General features: G+C 34.9%; 2 protein-coding genes across 2 annotated transcripts in view; both read right to left on the minus strand.

The window, feature by feature from the left end:
• Positions 1 to 980: 980 nt before the first annotated feature.
• Positions 981 to 16,067, minus strand: LOTGIDRAFT_121827 (hypothetical protein; the record flags this gene model as incomplete). Its single annotated transcript, XM_009059294.1, has 4 exons — positions 981 to 1,180; positions 2,877 to 2,941; positions 12,713 to 12,888; positions 15,906 to 16,067. Coding segments are annotated over 4 exons (603 nt in total), but the record flags the coding sequence as incomplete, so codon positions are not given.
• LOTGIDRAFT_121720 (hypothetical protein) overlaps positions 15,846 to 17,199 on the minus strand; it is a gene marked incomplete at both ends in the record, with an annotated part of 22,805 nt that continues 21,451 nt past the window's right edge. Inside the window, one exon of the mRNA XM_009059295.1 lies at positions 15,846 to 16,052. Within this exon, the coding sequence (XP_009057543.1) occupies positions 15,846 to 16,052 (207 nt within the window). The remainder of the gene's footprint in view (positions 16,053 to 17,199) is intronic.

A 17,199-nucleotide genomic window follows, 5' to 3' on the forward strand; every position in this document is an offset into this window, starting at 1 on the left:
ACTGCATTAAAGACATTGTGGTCACAAAGCGCAAATCAATGACTTGAATGACACATGTCAAAACTGTGTCTAAAGTACCAGAAGCTAACGTGAGCTAGACTCTATGCACTCTTGATTAATTCGGCATGTAAGGGTTAATGGACAGTTAGGACAATCGGAAAACATTCAGTCATTTTGTCCTCAAAGCATTATGTTACACGTTTAGTCGTTACGACTGTTCACGATAACGGACACCACAATACAGGAGTTTCGCATGTACTTTCTGAAGTTAGCACAGGATTATTCGGGATGTAAATCCATACAATCGTCCTGTTACACTTGTAAATGTATTCGATGTAAACCCACACAACAGGTTATGGTCCCATTGGCCTAATTATCAAAAGGGACACTTAACATACATATGCTCGTGTTGGGATACATTATGATGGACCTTTCTTGACTAAAAAACTTCATGGTTGAGTGCGCTGTTCACTGGGCTAGCTTGAGTGCGGTCTACTTAGAAATGACATGAGCGCTCGATACTGGAATGTTTTGTGTGCATTTACCAGATTCGCCGAACCGTGCCATTCAAGAAATTATTGTAGAAGACATTACTAGTGAGGGGTTAGAAATGGTATTTGTGATCGTGAAGGGCGCCATGCCTCGTGACCGTTTTGTTGTCAGGAGGATGATACCTCAGATAATACCTCACTAACACACAACCATTTTATCTTCAGCTAAGCTGGGTGACAGTTTACAACCGAATCGGTAGATTATATCCCCATACGCTTAAGATGGTGTCGTGGCCTTCAGGTTAAACTATTAAAATGTACCCCGGATTAGTTGTTCACGATAGTGTTGTTGATATCTTATTTGGCGACGAAGAGTATAGGTGAAATAGCATTCGTTTTTGTCTATTAGATGTGTAAAATCGACTCATACTTTTGTAATCGTTTTGTATCGCTAGTTATCAGGGTGATATATCGCGCAGTACCTATGTTCTAGTTTATTTCTGTTGTGTTAGTGGGGGAGTTAATAGTGAAAATATTGAAAATAAAAGAGTTATTTTCAAAAATTATAATGTAACATACCTCACCAGTTGTCTCCATTTTTGCAGCTGTGGTCACTGTTTCACCAAACAAACAGTAACGAGGCATCTTAATACCAACGACGCCTGCTACAACTGCCCCGCTGTGGATACCTGTAAATACCATATAATTAAATTTGAACGAGTTATAGACGATGTATATAAATTAAGTAAATAACAAAATAACACCAAGATTTAATCTCGTACATGTTTCAGTAGTATCTTCAAGGATACATTACATAGTAACAATGAAATTTACATACGTCATCATGGAGGAATATGAATGAATGAATATTATATGAATGAAATATGCATAAATTAATCAATCATTCACTAAAAATGTAATAATAAAATGAGAAATGTATCACCTATTCAATAGAGGTTTATGTTTTTGAATAAAATATTCCTCTTTTAATGTTCTCTCTTTTTCACAACTGTTTAGGAGCTGATAGAACGGAAATATTTTGAATTTAATAGGATCAAGGGTACATTCATCCAAGTGTTTACTCACAGATATCATTCTATAACACTTAGACCCTACCGTTCTCACCTGACTTACAAAATGCAATCAAAATTTGTTGGCAGTTTATGTCAAATTTTATTTCATTTTGTGTGTTTGATTAAATCAACAATGTCTTGTACAAATTAGATTTTTGGTACGATTTGACATAGATTGGCGACGGCCTCTGATATACTGAAAATTTATCAGGCAAGTGGGCGTATCTTGCTAGGCAACCATTTGTCTCAAGGAAATTGTGAACATGTTCATTCCGATAAAATTATTCGCAAGGAATCTACGCAAGCTGTGGAATCTTCAGAAAGTTCGGTGCCTCGGACTAATATAATGTATTAACAGCAACACGAAGATGTCCCTAACGAAGACTACAATAAACAAACTTTTACCAAAGCCACGTTTTCCACACGTCCAAGCATGCCGTCATACAGTCAACAACGTGGCATCAGGGTGTAACCAAGTTTTCCTTTATGTTGTTTTATTGCAAATTATTCTTGTATGTTCATGTTTATAAACTTTACTTCACAAACTTTTCATAACAAAAACTAACTTATTTAACAAAGGATTTTGATTAACGAAGGACTGTTCCATTGGCATTTTAAAGGTTGCAGATCTTAGAAGATTGTTCCGTCCTATATGAGTATACGAGGAATACGATAACCACTTATCAACACTAAATCACCTTTATGGATTTCCTTGTCCGCGGAAAACCTTTTTTTAAGACTAATAAGAGATTTCAGATATTCTGCACTCCACCTATTCCAAAAATTATTCACTAGCCCCACCAGGATGCTCTTTCAACTATGTATTTCCACTGAATTTTCTTGTAGGTGAGATGATCTTGCACTGCAGGATTTTCAAATTGTAATTCCTTGTCAGCACATTTAAACGTTTTAGCGTTATCTGACCATATAATGTTACATATACCGCGTCATGCAACCATACGACGTAATGCAAGAAGAAAACTTTCAACAGTCATATCAACTACTAATTCCAAATGAATAGCCCGAGTAACTGCACAAGTAAACAGGCATATATAAGCCTTTTTATGGTCCTTAAGGCAAACAGGTCCTGCGAAATCAAGTCCTATATTGCTAAATGGTGGCGCTTGAGCCACCCGATCGGCGGGCAACGGTGTAATTTCTTGTGAAAATGGCTTTGTCTTATAAAATCCACAAATTAAACACTTATGAATAACTTGCCTGACTGAAGACCTGCCTTTAAGGATCCAAAAACGTTGACGAAGAACAGAAAGAGTATGTTCCGTGCCTCCATGAAGTTCCTGAGAATGTACACTTTGAATCAACAACTTCACAAATGTATGCCCAGATGGCAATATAATTGGATGTTTTTGTTCTGGACTAAGCAATGACTTTAATCCTTCCCCCAACACGTAAAACACCAGTGCCTTTATCATTGAAAGGGTTGTTATTTTTGGGTACTTCACTAGCATGTAAACTTGATAATTCTTCGTCAAATGCTTCTTTCTGAACACAAGTACCAACCACTGTTCAGACTCATCTACTTCAGGCACTGTGAGTGTTGAACAAATTCTATTATTTTTCTCAAGCTTGATATTAAGTTGAAATCCTCTTATCCAGACTACAGTTCTGACCAGACGACAATACTTTTACTTTATCATCCATTGATGCTGACCGTGTATCTTGAGGCCAGTTATCATTTGTCAGCTGTAATTATTGGGGACCATGCCACCATAATTGCTGGTTGATTAGATTTTCAGCTGTGACTTCCCTTGTGACCAAATCACTCGGATTACTGGCACTCGGACAATACCTCCAGACAGTTGGTTCATATAAGGACTGGATTTCTTGAATACAATTTAAGACAAATTACTTCCATTGCGATGCCAAGCCTCTGATCCAGTGCAGAGTAGAGGAATTGTCTGTCCAACATGTAACCTTGTGAACTTCAATATCAATAAGAGACTGGACATACTTCAAAAGGCGTGCTGTAATCAGGACAGCCATTAATTTCAAACGTGGAAGTGTGATCCGTTTTACTGGAGCCACTCTAGACTTCGACATGATTAACCTCGTATAAGAGTTGGCATCTTCTGCTGACGTGACCCTTAAATAAATTGCTGCGGAGTAGGCTTGCTCTGGGGCGTCTCCAAATACAACTCGATTCGATCATAGCTACTCAGAGGTAGTTCTGTATATTTTCTTGGAATCTGTAGACATTCTAATGTGGGTAGTTCTTCAAACCATCAAATCCATAATTCTGAGAGGTCACCTGGAAGAACATCATCCCAATCTAAACCTTTCGACCATAAAGACTGAAATATGATCTTAGATCTTACTGTTAATGGTACAATAAGACCCAGAGGATCATATACCTGAGCTGCTTGATTTGGAATCAATGACACCATCTGGTACCTTTATTTTGAAATTCAGAGTATCCCTTTGAGGGTTCCATCAAAAACCAAAAGTCTTCATAGAATAATTAATATCGTTGGTGTCATTTTCAAAGCATATCTGGTCATAAGGGGCCCTGTCATTGAGTGGAATGTTGCTCATAACAAATGAACTGTTGCTTGCCCATTTCGTTAGATTGAATCCACCAATACCCATAAGTTCCTTTAATTCTTGTTGCAAGTTTAAGGTATCCTCTTGAGTATCTGTTACAGTTGCTATGGCGTCAATATAGGTGTTTTGTAAAACTTCTTTAGATGCAACAGGAAACTGTTCTTGGTAAAACTAGGAATGGACTTGCAATAATACCAAATGTCAATCTTGTCATACGATACGCCTTGGGTGGAGAATAAGTAGAAAGCCCTCTCCATAGATATCGATGAGCATCTTTGTCCTTTTCATTTAGTTTGACTTATAAAAACATCTTTTGAATATCACCGACCAATGCTACCTGGTTCTTTCTAAACTTTAATAAGATTCCAACCAAATCTCGTTGCAACGACGGACCAGCATGAATACAGCTATTCACAGACGTACCAAATTCATCAGTGGACGATCCACCAAATACAATTCTAACTTTGGATGTACTCTTATCGTCTCTGAAGACAGCATGATGAGGCAAATAAAATACTGGACGATCAACTCGTTCGTAGGAACTTCTTCAGAAAACTCTTATATTAAATATTTCTCAATAGCTTCTTGATAAACATGTGCTTTACCTGGATCCCTAAACAAATTTCGCTCCAAACTAACTAAACACTTGACTGCTTCATTATAATTATTCTTCAGGGAGAAGTCCTTACTCATCCACTATGTCCTGTTTGATGAAAGATCGTTGGGAACCTTGATCAAAGAAGCATCGTACTACTTTCAATGTACCATTCGAAACGTGCAAGACAGCTGGAGCGGTCTGGAGTACAATCTGTCCAGATTGATCTGAAGTAAAACTGAAGTTGGCTGTAATTTGAGAAGCGACAGGGGATGCAATTGTTGTTTGGTTACTCAAAGAATCCTTGCTGATGTAGCTGTCAAGATGAAGTAAGCTGTTATGTCGCCTACTGCAATGTTTACACATCGAACTCTGACATTCACTTGAGGTTAGGCCTGGATCAAGGCATAAAAAGCATAAACGTTTATTTAATATTCGTTGATGTCTTTCTCGAAGGAGATGTCAGAAATCCAATGCAGTTCTGAATTTGATGAGACTTATTACATATCGTCGGTGAAGAGTCAAAAGGTCGTATCTCAAAAATGTCGTAAAAACTTTTTATTGCATTTATGAATTCAGAATCAACAGGCGCAACTTTTTATATACTAGCCGTATGTATAACCCAATAAAAAATTGTCCTTGGATCATGTGTTCTAAAATCGTATGTTGATTTGTTAAAAAGTTGAAATGCAAAAATATCGTATTTCAGAGATTTTTTTTGATGTGAGCACCAAATCTTCCAAAAAGCATCTGTTTTGCCGAAAATATCAATAGGTATGTTATAAAACATCAATTTTCTTATTTGTTCGTATCTAGCTACTCATCGTACCATCTCAAGCACACTCCTTAACCAATACCAGCCTGACATTTTATAGCTTTAAGTTTCTTGGCGGTAAAATATGAAATGTAAATAGTTTTATGGTTTCTCCTCAACAGAACCATTCATACATTTATCAATTATTAGCAAAATACATTTGAAGCATTACTGACGATCAGAGACTTGTTAAATCTGTCTTTTATTTCAAGTTTCACGAGATACGACAATTTGCTATGTAATTTAATTACTTTTTGGTAATTGTGTCTGACATACGACATTTTGTACCTTAAATTTGTATCATAACATTCAAATGAAGTGGAATGATTTGACTTTTTATATTTCAGATATTTGCTAATAACTTCATAAATCCCAAATGTCTACGAACAGCAGCCTATCACGTGGTAAACGCCTGGTGCAACTATCGCTGATTTCAAGCACATCCACTGTTACACAGACAATCCATACAGATTTGGCTAATGATAGTGTTGTTAATAGATCAGATAGTCCAACAGTGGATGAGTTATTTGGTAACGCACAGGGTAAAATGGCTGATATTTCAGATGACGAATCACTTGACTCAGATGATTCTGTTAAAGATCCAACATTTACACCCAAAAAGAGGGACCTCCATAGGGCTGAGTTCACATCAGATGACGATGATGATTTAATCAATAACTACAAAAAGAAGAAGAATACAAATACAACAATAATTGACGCAACATTCAATAATTTTCAAAACATTTCCAATGATTCCCGAAACGATATCATGATAATCACAGAGTCAGGCAAGTTACCAGCTACAACTCAGTCATGTACATTTCCGATAGCACATCTCATTGAAGACAATTCAACATCAAGAAATAAAAACCCAAACATTATCTCAACGTCTGGTCAATTACCAGCGCAGAATACTTTTACTAAATCCTCTGAACAGTTCATTGGTATAAATGATATTTCTGGAATTCCGGAACAAGAAAACAAAGAAGCTGATGACGTTTTTGAAGATCAGACGGTAACAATTGAATCGCAAGACCTTATAGTTGGAGATGTAGACATGGACGGTGCGAATTTGGATCACGAAGAGATAGTTAGTACGAAAAAAAGAGTCGAGCAGATCCTAAAAATTGAAAGAGAAATGAAGCTAAGAGGTTAAGAATGACTGGTAAAGCATATGATTCAGCACGTGCAGGAAAAAGAAACGCAAGGTGTATTCAGCCTCGAAACTGTCCTAAGTTGTGTTAAAATGATCGAGGGCGAAAGCAATGTTCTGATCTTACCGAGGAAGATCGGCAGCATATATTCAACACATTGTGGGCTATGAGCTGGAATGAGAAGAAAGTGTTAATTAATAGTTGAGCGTCGTGAAGTAAAAGAGAGAACATCTAATATTGAAGTTGACCAGAGTGACTACAAAAAAAATATTCATATTTCTATTATCTGAAAAAAACAAATGGTGCACGCATCCCTGTTTGCAAGAACATATTTCTGGGAACCCTCTGCCTCGGTGAGCGAACTATTTATAAGTGGGTTGATGTTATTGCAGCTAATGCCACACATCCTAGACCCAAAAGAGTTAGGAAGGGTCCAGTTGATAAAGGTAGTGAGACGTACCGTAATGTTGTTCGTTTCCTGGAGAGCCTACCCAAACTACCATCCCACTATTGCAGAGCCTCATCTACTAAGTTGTACTTAGAACCATTATTCACGATCTTTATGAGCTTATATAATTTGTATACTCAAAACTGCAGAAGTAATAACGAGCCCATAATGAAACGAACATCCTTTAAGTATGTATTTGACGATGTAACTTTGTGCCTCTAAATATGTGGTTTAGCTGTTGTCTCTAGGGGATGATAGAGGAACAATGGTCAATTTTAATGGGATAGCCAGTAGCATCAGAGCTTCGGATTAAACCTATACATAATAAACAAGAGTTATTATTCTAGGTTTAATGTTGAAAAGAAATGTCCAAATACAGAACAGAACTACTATGGAGTTCTGGATACATTCAATGTGTGTTTACAATATATATTTGTACAAATATCATCTAATAAAACTATATAAAACATTATGTGTTCACTTTTACTGAATAAGCCAACAGGGATAATGAAATGTACCATGGATTTGAAATAACTTAAGTCTAAGCATTTAATAATGTGCGCATTTTGTTCCAACATTTTGGATGTGAATAACATCATCTAATTACACTTAACTAGGTTCTAATATGATGAATATCTGACAATCTAAATTGTGCAAATTGCAAATAAAGGGGGCTTCAATGTCTCATTTACATATAGAGGACAATAGACCAATTTATGCCTTTAAATATTGCAACACAATACAAGCATGAACATTGTAAACAACATTTGTGAATGCATGATAATAATGAATGAAAATACATTCGTAAATAATTCAAAACATAATAAGCGTTAGTTTAACCATTTTCAGTAATAAGCACGAAATAGGCCTGCAATGGGGTCTATGCGAATGGAGGGAGAGGGGAAACACCGATGATGAAGAAAAGAGTATTACAAAATAAATATACGATGACAAGCTTGAATTTGACTATGAACCTATTCTACACATACAAGTTAACAACTTACCTATAAATATAATAAATAAGAGTTATTATTCTAGGTTTAATGTTGAAAAGAAATGTCCAAAAACAGAACGCCTAACATAGAAAATCACAATGGCGGTTTTCTTTACCATGCGGTGACGTGTTAAACTTGGACATGGACTTGCGTGTAGCTTAATAATAGGACATGGACATATGACAAAATTAGGTATAACTATTAATAGACACAAATATATTTTTTGTATATACCAGGAAAATTACATATAAAAGTATGTGATGGCTACAACGACATGAACATTTCTCTTTTTAAACCTCGAAAATATCAGTGCGATCTGTGTTGTGCTCATGAAATTGGAAACATCGAGGATGATCAATACAATCGCCACATAGAATGTAAGAACATTGCTAGAGACGAAAAAGCTCGCGACAAAGCAAATGCTCTTAACGATGAATCTTTGGCAGTAATAACCATCGACGTACAAGCGGTTCTTTTGAGTCCCATGCTGCAGGCCAGTGCGTTGTATTATAAGACAAAGCTAGCGGTGCATAATTTTACAGTGTATGACCTTGCTTCCAAGAACTGCACATGCTATCTTTGGCACGAGGGGGAAGGGGATCTAACTGCAAATACATTTTCTTCGTGATTAGTGGATTACATCAAACATTTGGGAAAACATGTTAAAACCGTACTTTATCAAACGCTCTTTACAAGATAGCGGTTGAAGATAATGTGACTATTATTCACAAATATTTAGAAAAGGGGCACACACAGATGGAGGCTGATAGCGTCCATGCCACCATCGAAAGAAAGTTACACAAAAATCTTATCTACTGGCCACAGCAATACGTAGATTACATCAGAAGTGCTCGATCGATTCCCTGTCCATATGAAGTGAAATACGTTTCCCATGAGTTTTTTAAAGATTACAGTAGGCTAAAATATTACACATCTATTCGTCCTGGAACGAAAGCTGGAGATGCAGTTGTCACAGACCTTCGCGTGTTGAAATATAACTCTGGTAAAGAGGGACTTATTGAATATAAATTAGGATTTAATGATGACTTTCAAGAGCTCCCAAGACGAGCGTTTATCCAGAATCCAGCAGGAGAAGTGGTGGAGATTGCACATTCAGGTGCTTTGAGAATTAAAAGTTCAAAATTTGAACATTTACAAGACCTGAAGTCAGTGATCCCAAAGGAGTATCACAGTTTCTATGACAATTTGCTTCATTGAAGCCAATACTTTCAGAATGAATATAGAGTTACAGTCCCCATACGCGTAGATAGTTAAAATATTGATCTTTGTTGAACATTAATATGAAGACTTTAAAGTTTATGTGCTTTTATTAATTCATTTATTTCAATACTAGTACACAAGTTTCATGGCACTGTGAAGAAGACAGCATACATATTTTGTTCTGTTAAGTTGTTGGCGAATAAATCTTGAACTTTATTAATAGCTGTTTAAAAGCTGCCCCGCCCCTTTACATATAACCAAAGTCGTATACATGGTTTCATTTTCAAATTTTGCCAGTCGAAACGTATCTCGGCTATTTACAATATCACGTTCCCTAGCCAAATATCAATTATTACTACTTATTTGCCATCAAAAAAGGCATTTGTTTCTTATAAGGCCATTATTCTGTTGTAAGCGTGAAAAACAAAAATCGGTTTTTAGTTTTATAAAAACCGAGATAAGACATTTTAACTCTTCACCGACGATATAGGGCATGCCACAGCTTGCATTTTGGTAGATGCATTTAAAACTGCAGTTGTAGATCTTTTCTGTGAAACACCATTACCATTAGACTTCTGTTGATGTGTATGACAATCAAACTTTCAGCTTGAACTTGTACTTGTATTATTCTTGGAATCAAACGATATTGACACTGATGATTCCTTGGCACGTAGTGTGTCTTCTATAAATGAACTCAATTTCTTCATTGACAGAAACTTGTCTGTGTTATCTTTGATTTCTAACTCCCATATTCCAATCAATGGCTTTGGTAATTTGTCAACGATTAATGGAACTAATACAAGAGCCAATATTTCTTGATTGAATTCTGGACCCATAGAGCTTATGGAACGTATGTGACCAATAACTTTATCATAAAACTTCCTCATGGTGGATGCTCTTCAGAGGTTAGTGATTGTTGATGTATCAGGCTTCGTACATGAGCTTCAAGTATTAATCTGGGTTGACCAAATCTGTTTGTTAATGTTTCCAATACGGGTGTATAATTTTCTGTAACTATTGAAAAACCCTTGACACATTCTGCTGCTTTTCCTTTTAAACATCTGACAAGGTACTCTAGCTTCTGAACGTCCGCTAAGGAATTATTGTCAATAATGGATACCTTGATAGACTGATAAAATGGTTGCCAGGATAAAACATCACCATCAAACTTGGGAATATCTAATTTCGGTAGCTTGACTTGAGTAGTTACTTGACCGTTTTGATTGTTGTTGTTATTGACTGGTTGATCAGGAGTTTGAGTGGGTCCTTTTAGGCAGTTAGATAAATCCACAATACAATCTAAAGTATAATTTTCTTCCATAGGTTCATCTGAGGAAATGATGGAAAGAGTCATTTGTAAGTCTTTTAAGTCAGACTATTTCCTTTGAAGATTGTCCTTTAAAACTTCTATTTTCCACAAATTGTGCGGTCGCTGCATCAGCTGCCTGCAATGAATCTTTGAATGACTTTTTCGTAAATGTCATCTTTCTTTATAATGATCTTAATTCTTTAGCAGACATGATGAGTTTATATAGGCTTACTTGACAACTTTTTAGACCTTTAAATTAACCTCTAAACATGAAATAGACTTCACTTCACTTATCCGTCTCGTCGGACCAATGTTTTATTGCAAATTATTCTTGTATGTTCATGTTTTTAAACAGAAAAACTCTTTTTAAAGTATAAACTTTACTTCACAAACTTTTCATAACAAAAACTAAAAATTAACTTATTTAACAAAGATTAAACTAAAGGGACATAACTCGTCAACTTCAGAACACAGTAATTGAGTCTAGTCTGTAACAATGTAAATCACTGTAATAAAGTTATTTAAAATACACAACGTGAAGTCCTACATTCCAGTCAGTCTTGTGCAAGCCCTAGTACACAATTTTGTGCCGTGACCAGGACGGGAACTGGTTGCTGTGGTGATTGGTTGTAGATTATCTCGATCGTTGATGGATATTATTTCCAAGGATTACAAAGTAGTTGAACAGTTCTACTGAACAGACTCCAGCATATGTCTCTCATGGTTGTCATCAACCAAGAAACTGGGCATTTTTGTAAGAAATCGTCTTGATGAGATTCAATGTTTGTCAGATGTCAGAAAATGGAATCATGTCAGTTCAGAAGATAATCCAGCTGACTTGCCATCAAGAGGATGTACAGCAGATCAATTCATCGAATCAAGATTATGGTTTTCTGGACCCGACTGGTTGTCTTATCCTGAAATGGCCTGAACCTGTTATTGCTGATCCTGAAATTCGAATGGTAACATATGTTTATATACTGTTGCTTCAAATGAATGTGGTTCAAATGGTACACTTAGCCAGCTTCTTGACGTCTCCAGATACGGTTCGTATGAAAAACTGCTTCGAATAGTGTTCAACGATTCGTACAGAACTTAAAACAGCGTCATCTGGTTACCAGTCAACATCGTGATATCACGCTAAGAGTTATTCCAGTTCCTTGAACAGAGGAAATTCAACGAGCTGAATTCAGCATTCTCGAATCTCACCAAAAAGAATGTTTTCCAGTTATATATTAATACCAAGCTAATTGATGATTTTAATACCTTTAAATACAATGTCAAAAGATCACTATGAAATAACGATAAGGCCACCAAGTATTAATTTCTTGGAAACCGGTTTGAAAATATTCAACAAACAAAACTTCGACACGGCCGAATATCACTTAAAGGTGATCTATTTAAATTTGGAATAGTAGATGATTTAATGTGCTCTTGTGGCTTTCCAGAGGAAGATGCCCATCACTATTTTTTGATTGTACATTATATGTTATCCAACGTCAAGTCCTCGACAATCATCTGGTAGATTTTACATTATTAAATATTGACATTATACTATGTGGTGATCCTAATCTTTCATATAATTCAAATGTTAAATTATTCGAGCATGTGCAACAGTTTATTAGAACATCCCAACGATTTACTAATTGAAAGTATTACAATAATTGCTTGTTAAGTTATTTATCCATATGATTCATCTAGAACTTGTCGGTGGCTTATTATATTGTAGTATTGTATTGTATTACAAATGTATTTATATTTTCTCACACATTTGTTAAATACTGTTACCATCTTGTTCAATGTAAAACACTTATTTTGGAGAGAGTGATCTAAGTTTGCGTAACTTATACTTGATCCATTTGAATTCCAATAAAAAATGTTTAAACCGTACTCTCCGTTTTTGATTAAACCTTTAAAGACAAATTCAGTTTGATCAAGTAGACACATAGAATTAAATATATTTTGGAAATATTTTAAGGTATAATTAACGACGTTGTTGTTAAGATAATGAAAATTGTACAAACTGCCTTAGGATTTTCCACTGTTTCACATTTTAGTTTTATACATACCTATGCGTATTTGCACATTTCCACCAGTAGACGGGTCTATCAAGTGTTTAATAGAATTGACCATATCAAGCGCCATATTACAAACGTAAATGGCGTGCTGTGCATTGACTATGGGCGCTCCAGATACTCCCATGTATGCATCTCCAATTGTTTCAACCTGTAACCAGAAAAATTTGTAAAGTATTGAACACACTGACAATATTTTAGGTAACAAGTTGAGAAAATGATATGTTGTTAAAGAAAAAGTTAGAGAGTACGTTTCGGCAATATTCGAAATATTCAATATGTTGTCCAATTGTTACCCAAAATCTGCTAACGAGATGCGAATAATGTTGCCGAGTTTTATCCAATCAGAAATGGGCTACAAATCCCGTGATCTATGTGATGTAATTAACAATGCCAGCATCTAGCAAGGAATTAGGATAGGTATCCTTCTCTGCACCTTTGACTTATTCGAACGCACTGCTTCGTTTTAGAAATTGTTTTTTTTTCTTCTTTCAAATTCTGGTCAGAGCGCCGAGCTAAAACTGCACGTCACATACTTTTTTTTTCGATTTTCTTTTAAAACCCGTGAAATTAAGTCTGATCAATGTAATTAGATGCATTTTTCTAATCGGTAATGTTTAGTGACGAAAACAATTTTTTTGCTCTTTTCTAATTTGAATTGAAATGACTTTTGTAGCTGACATGTCTAGTTTGAAATTAACTTTTTTTTTCTTACTTAATCTCAATCAATCTAATAATTTCGATCTAAAAATTACAAGGTGGATAGTCATTATAATTTCAAATTTCCATATCACTTCCAGTTTTGACGTCTGTTTTTTCCAGTATGGTAGAATTGGTCATATCAAAAGTAAAATTTTAAAATCCTTGCACTTGACTAATCCTATTCAATGTTACACTCATTTTTGAAACCATTTGAAAATTACTATTTTAATTTCAAACAACTTTTGTTAGCTGAACCTTATTTAAATAAATTCTTTTATTTATTAAATTCACTATGCTTGATCTCCTCGTTCAAACGATATATAACACTGGGTATTTTTATCTGAATTGCATTCTTCTGTAGTAACTGCGTATTTTTTTTTTATTCGGAATTCACACAATTTCTAATTTTTAGAGTTCTGAAAAGATTTAAAAAGTTATTCTTAATTTAAGTTAAAATATGTAAAACAAAAATATAAAAAATAAGAAAAAATCCGACTAGGATGTTCATTCCAGCCGCCATACTGTTATAATCGGCATTTTTTTAAAATCGAAATGAACAATGAAGGGAGTATCTGATATGGCTAAGAGTTGTAAATTCTGATTTTTCTTTTTCGATTTTGTTGCCTTGTTATGTCCGGTTCTTTTTTAATGAAGATTAGCAAACTTTCGTGCAATGTATCTTGTGACCTTGACACTTGGTAACCTGAAAAAAATATATCCCCCGACAAGGTCTTTCTAATTATATCTTTTTAGGTCGTACGATGTTTACTCTCTGAGTTACAGCAATTTGAAAAATGAAAATTTATTTAATGCTCTGACACGTTACATAATTTACATAGAGCAAATTATTCTATTTATCTGTAGCATGTATGATTTCCTCTTTCAAATGACTTTTAATTTTAACAGAATTTACATCTTAAGGATATGTCATGCGTTTAGGCGATCTCCGGAATATAAGAGTTTAAGCGACTAGACAATTTGGTTTGATTTTAAGTGATTTAGATGCATATACTTAATGATGATGGTGTGGGCTAAGAGAGATAAAGGAAAAAAAAGGGTGAGGGACTAAGAAGGTAGTTGGGCTGAAGGGGGAGAAGGAGCGCAAAGAAAGAGAGACCGGGGTGTTAGTTATAAAATTCAAAGAGGTTCTTACAGGTTTTATGAGAAATAGCAAAGTAGGTAATTTAAGTAGGTAAAATTCAATTTTTCCATCAAATTTAGAATTTGATTATAATGTACATAATTTAATCTATTCATCCTGATCTCTTTCTAATGATGTAAAATATTCGATATTTTGATGTAAATTACGAAACAAACAATTGCCTCTTTAAGGAATATATCATGCGATTAAGCTATCTACATTAAAAAAAGAGTTTAAACGACTGGGTATGTTAAAATGATTTTAAGTTATATATAACTTAAAAGGTAATAGATTGCCGCTCAGAGAGGTAGAGGGGCAAAATGATAGGGGTGGGGGCATAAAGTCTTATGATTCAAAATTGCTAATGTGCATCTTTTTTTTTGAACGTTTGTCTTGTGCTTAATGAACAAATCTCCAGGTGCATCGCACTGCTTCATTTGTCGTTAGGCATACGGTTCTGGTTGAAGTTTTTTTTTATTGTTGTTGTAGTACACCAGATTAAACAGGAAGTGGTGCAGCGGATTTCGAACATCAGTAAAAAAAGACTTATTGGTATGATTTTCTTTAAAATTGGTGGATGTAAGTATAAGAATTTCCGAAAAGAATGCTGTTTCAGAACTTTGAAAATTTGGTCAAAATTCCACTTTCGTTCACGAAACTTGGAAGATGGTTAGATGCTAAATCATCAATTAGAATTTTTAAAAAAACATTTTCCAAAAATTTCCGGAAATAGCTAGAAATGACGAAAAAAGACCGAAAATAACAAAAGCAGAGTGTTCGAACTATTTTTTGCAAACACTCAATAATGTAATACCACAAAGTTTGTACCATCGATATATTCATTTAATACCAGATGCCCCTTTATATTAGAAACTCTCTGTTTTTAAAATAACTAAGGAACGATATCGAATCCAGGAGCAAACATGTGAAAACTCGATTACAATTGTCCAAAACAATATGTAGTAAAAGCGAAAAATAGTTTACGCACTCCATTTGCGGCCGACAGATCAGATATCAAAGTAAAGAAAGACAAGCGTGTTAACTGACATGTGCTTTAAAATATTTGTGCCAGAGCACCACATGAATTTAAAAGCCTTACAACGTCAAATTTTCCCATGTTCCAATACGTAACTTCGGGTTTGAGAAAAAATGTCACTTGGAGATTTCGTGTGGATTACCGCTAAAACAAACAACAAACGCCAAAATAAAATAAAAAATCAATACCAAAACTAGACCTGCTTAACACAGCACTGTCAGCTTCCGAGCTAGTTTACATTTTTTTTACAATAAAAAAAGATAATTAAGTTCATGATGCTTCGTCTTACCTTATAAACATTATGTTTTTCACTTAGTTGATCAAATTTAGTGTACATAGCGTTAAGCAAACATACAACCTCCATAGGACTTATCCTGCTGCAAATTGTTGTAAACCCCACAACATCACTAAATAAAATGGTAACATTTTCAAATACCTGTAATGAAAAATTATAATAGTTTCGCCGTGAATGCGTCTATTCTGACTGGACAAACAACATATTCGCAAATTGTTGGGATTTGAGAAAACATGTAGTCCAGCGGCATAGAAAACCCATTGCGCATTTTGTGATACAAGCAACAAATTTGGAAATATGCAGTGTTATCAAATTTTTGTCACCAATATGCGTTTGTTTCTACATTTCTGTCACCAATTTGACTCGAATGTACATGTACAAATTCAAGTTCTTTATTTCCGTGGACATTTCTGCCCAGATAAGGTGTACAAAACACAAACAAAATAAAAACACAATCATAAAATACGAACAAAAATTACAAAACAACATATTTGCATATAAACATAGTACTTAAGCAGATGGTTAGTTGGTTGTTAGTTGTTTCGATCCCTTTTCTTTTTGTGATTGACTACATTTTAATTTCTGGATAACTTTCGTTGGATAATAATGGTATTAATTTAAGCATGCTTGAGTTGATTTAACACATTTTATTGATCATACAAATGGATGGGATGATAGTTACATAAACTTCTCTCCAGAAAATCATTTCATGTTATGGAAGAATAATTAAATCACGATTCCGTTTACACGGTATCATGCAATTTGATTGGATAACAGCGGTCACGTGAATTCGGTTTATATCTGTGTAAACGGAATGGAAATATAAGCTCCGCCCCTTAACGGACTATTTATCGAATTTATCGGACTGTTATCGAAATGTCAATTCTTTTTTTTTTTTTTTTGCAGTGCGTTCTTCTTCACTGCATTGTTTTGCAAATGACTATTTTTTTTTTTTGGTTTTTTTTTTTTTGGTTGGCTACTTCTGGGCACGCTCCCCAGCCAAAACTGCACATGTCACACATTGTCTGACACTATTATTTCTTATACTTTGCGTGTCGCTACTGTTTAAATGTAAAATGACGCATTTTCTTCCAACCGGAAATGACGTATAACGTTAACCATTCTTTACGTATTTCGAATTACTGCTCTAATTCTGCATCTATTTTGACCGGAACTTTTGTTTTGTTCATTACTTTAAACCAATCACTAAAAGATAGCGCTTTATAAAATTTCAGAATTTGACTTTTGTCGCTGACTTTTTTTGTTTTAATTTTAGCGTTTTTTCCAC

The sequence above is a fragment of the Lottia gigantea genome (genome assembly GCF_000327385.1).
Source record: "Lottia gigantea unplaced genomic scaffold LOTGIsca_38, whole genome shotgun sequence".
Lineage (NCBI taxonomy): Eukaryota > Metazoa > Mollusca > Gastropoda > Lottiidae > Lottia > Lottia gigantea.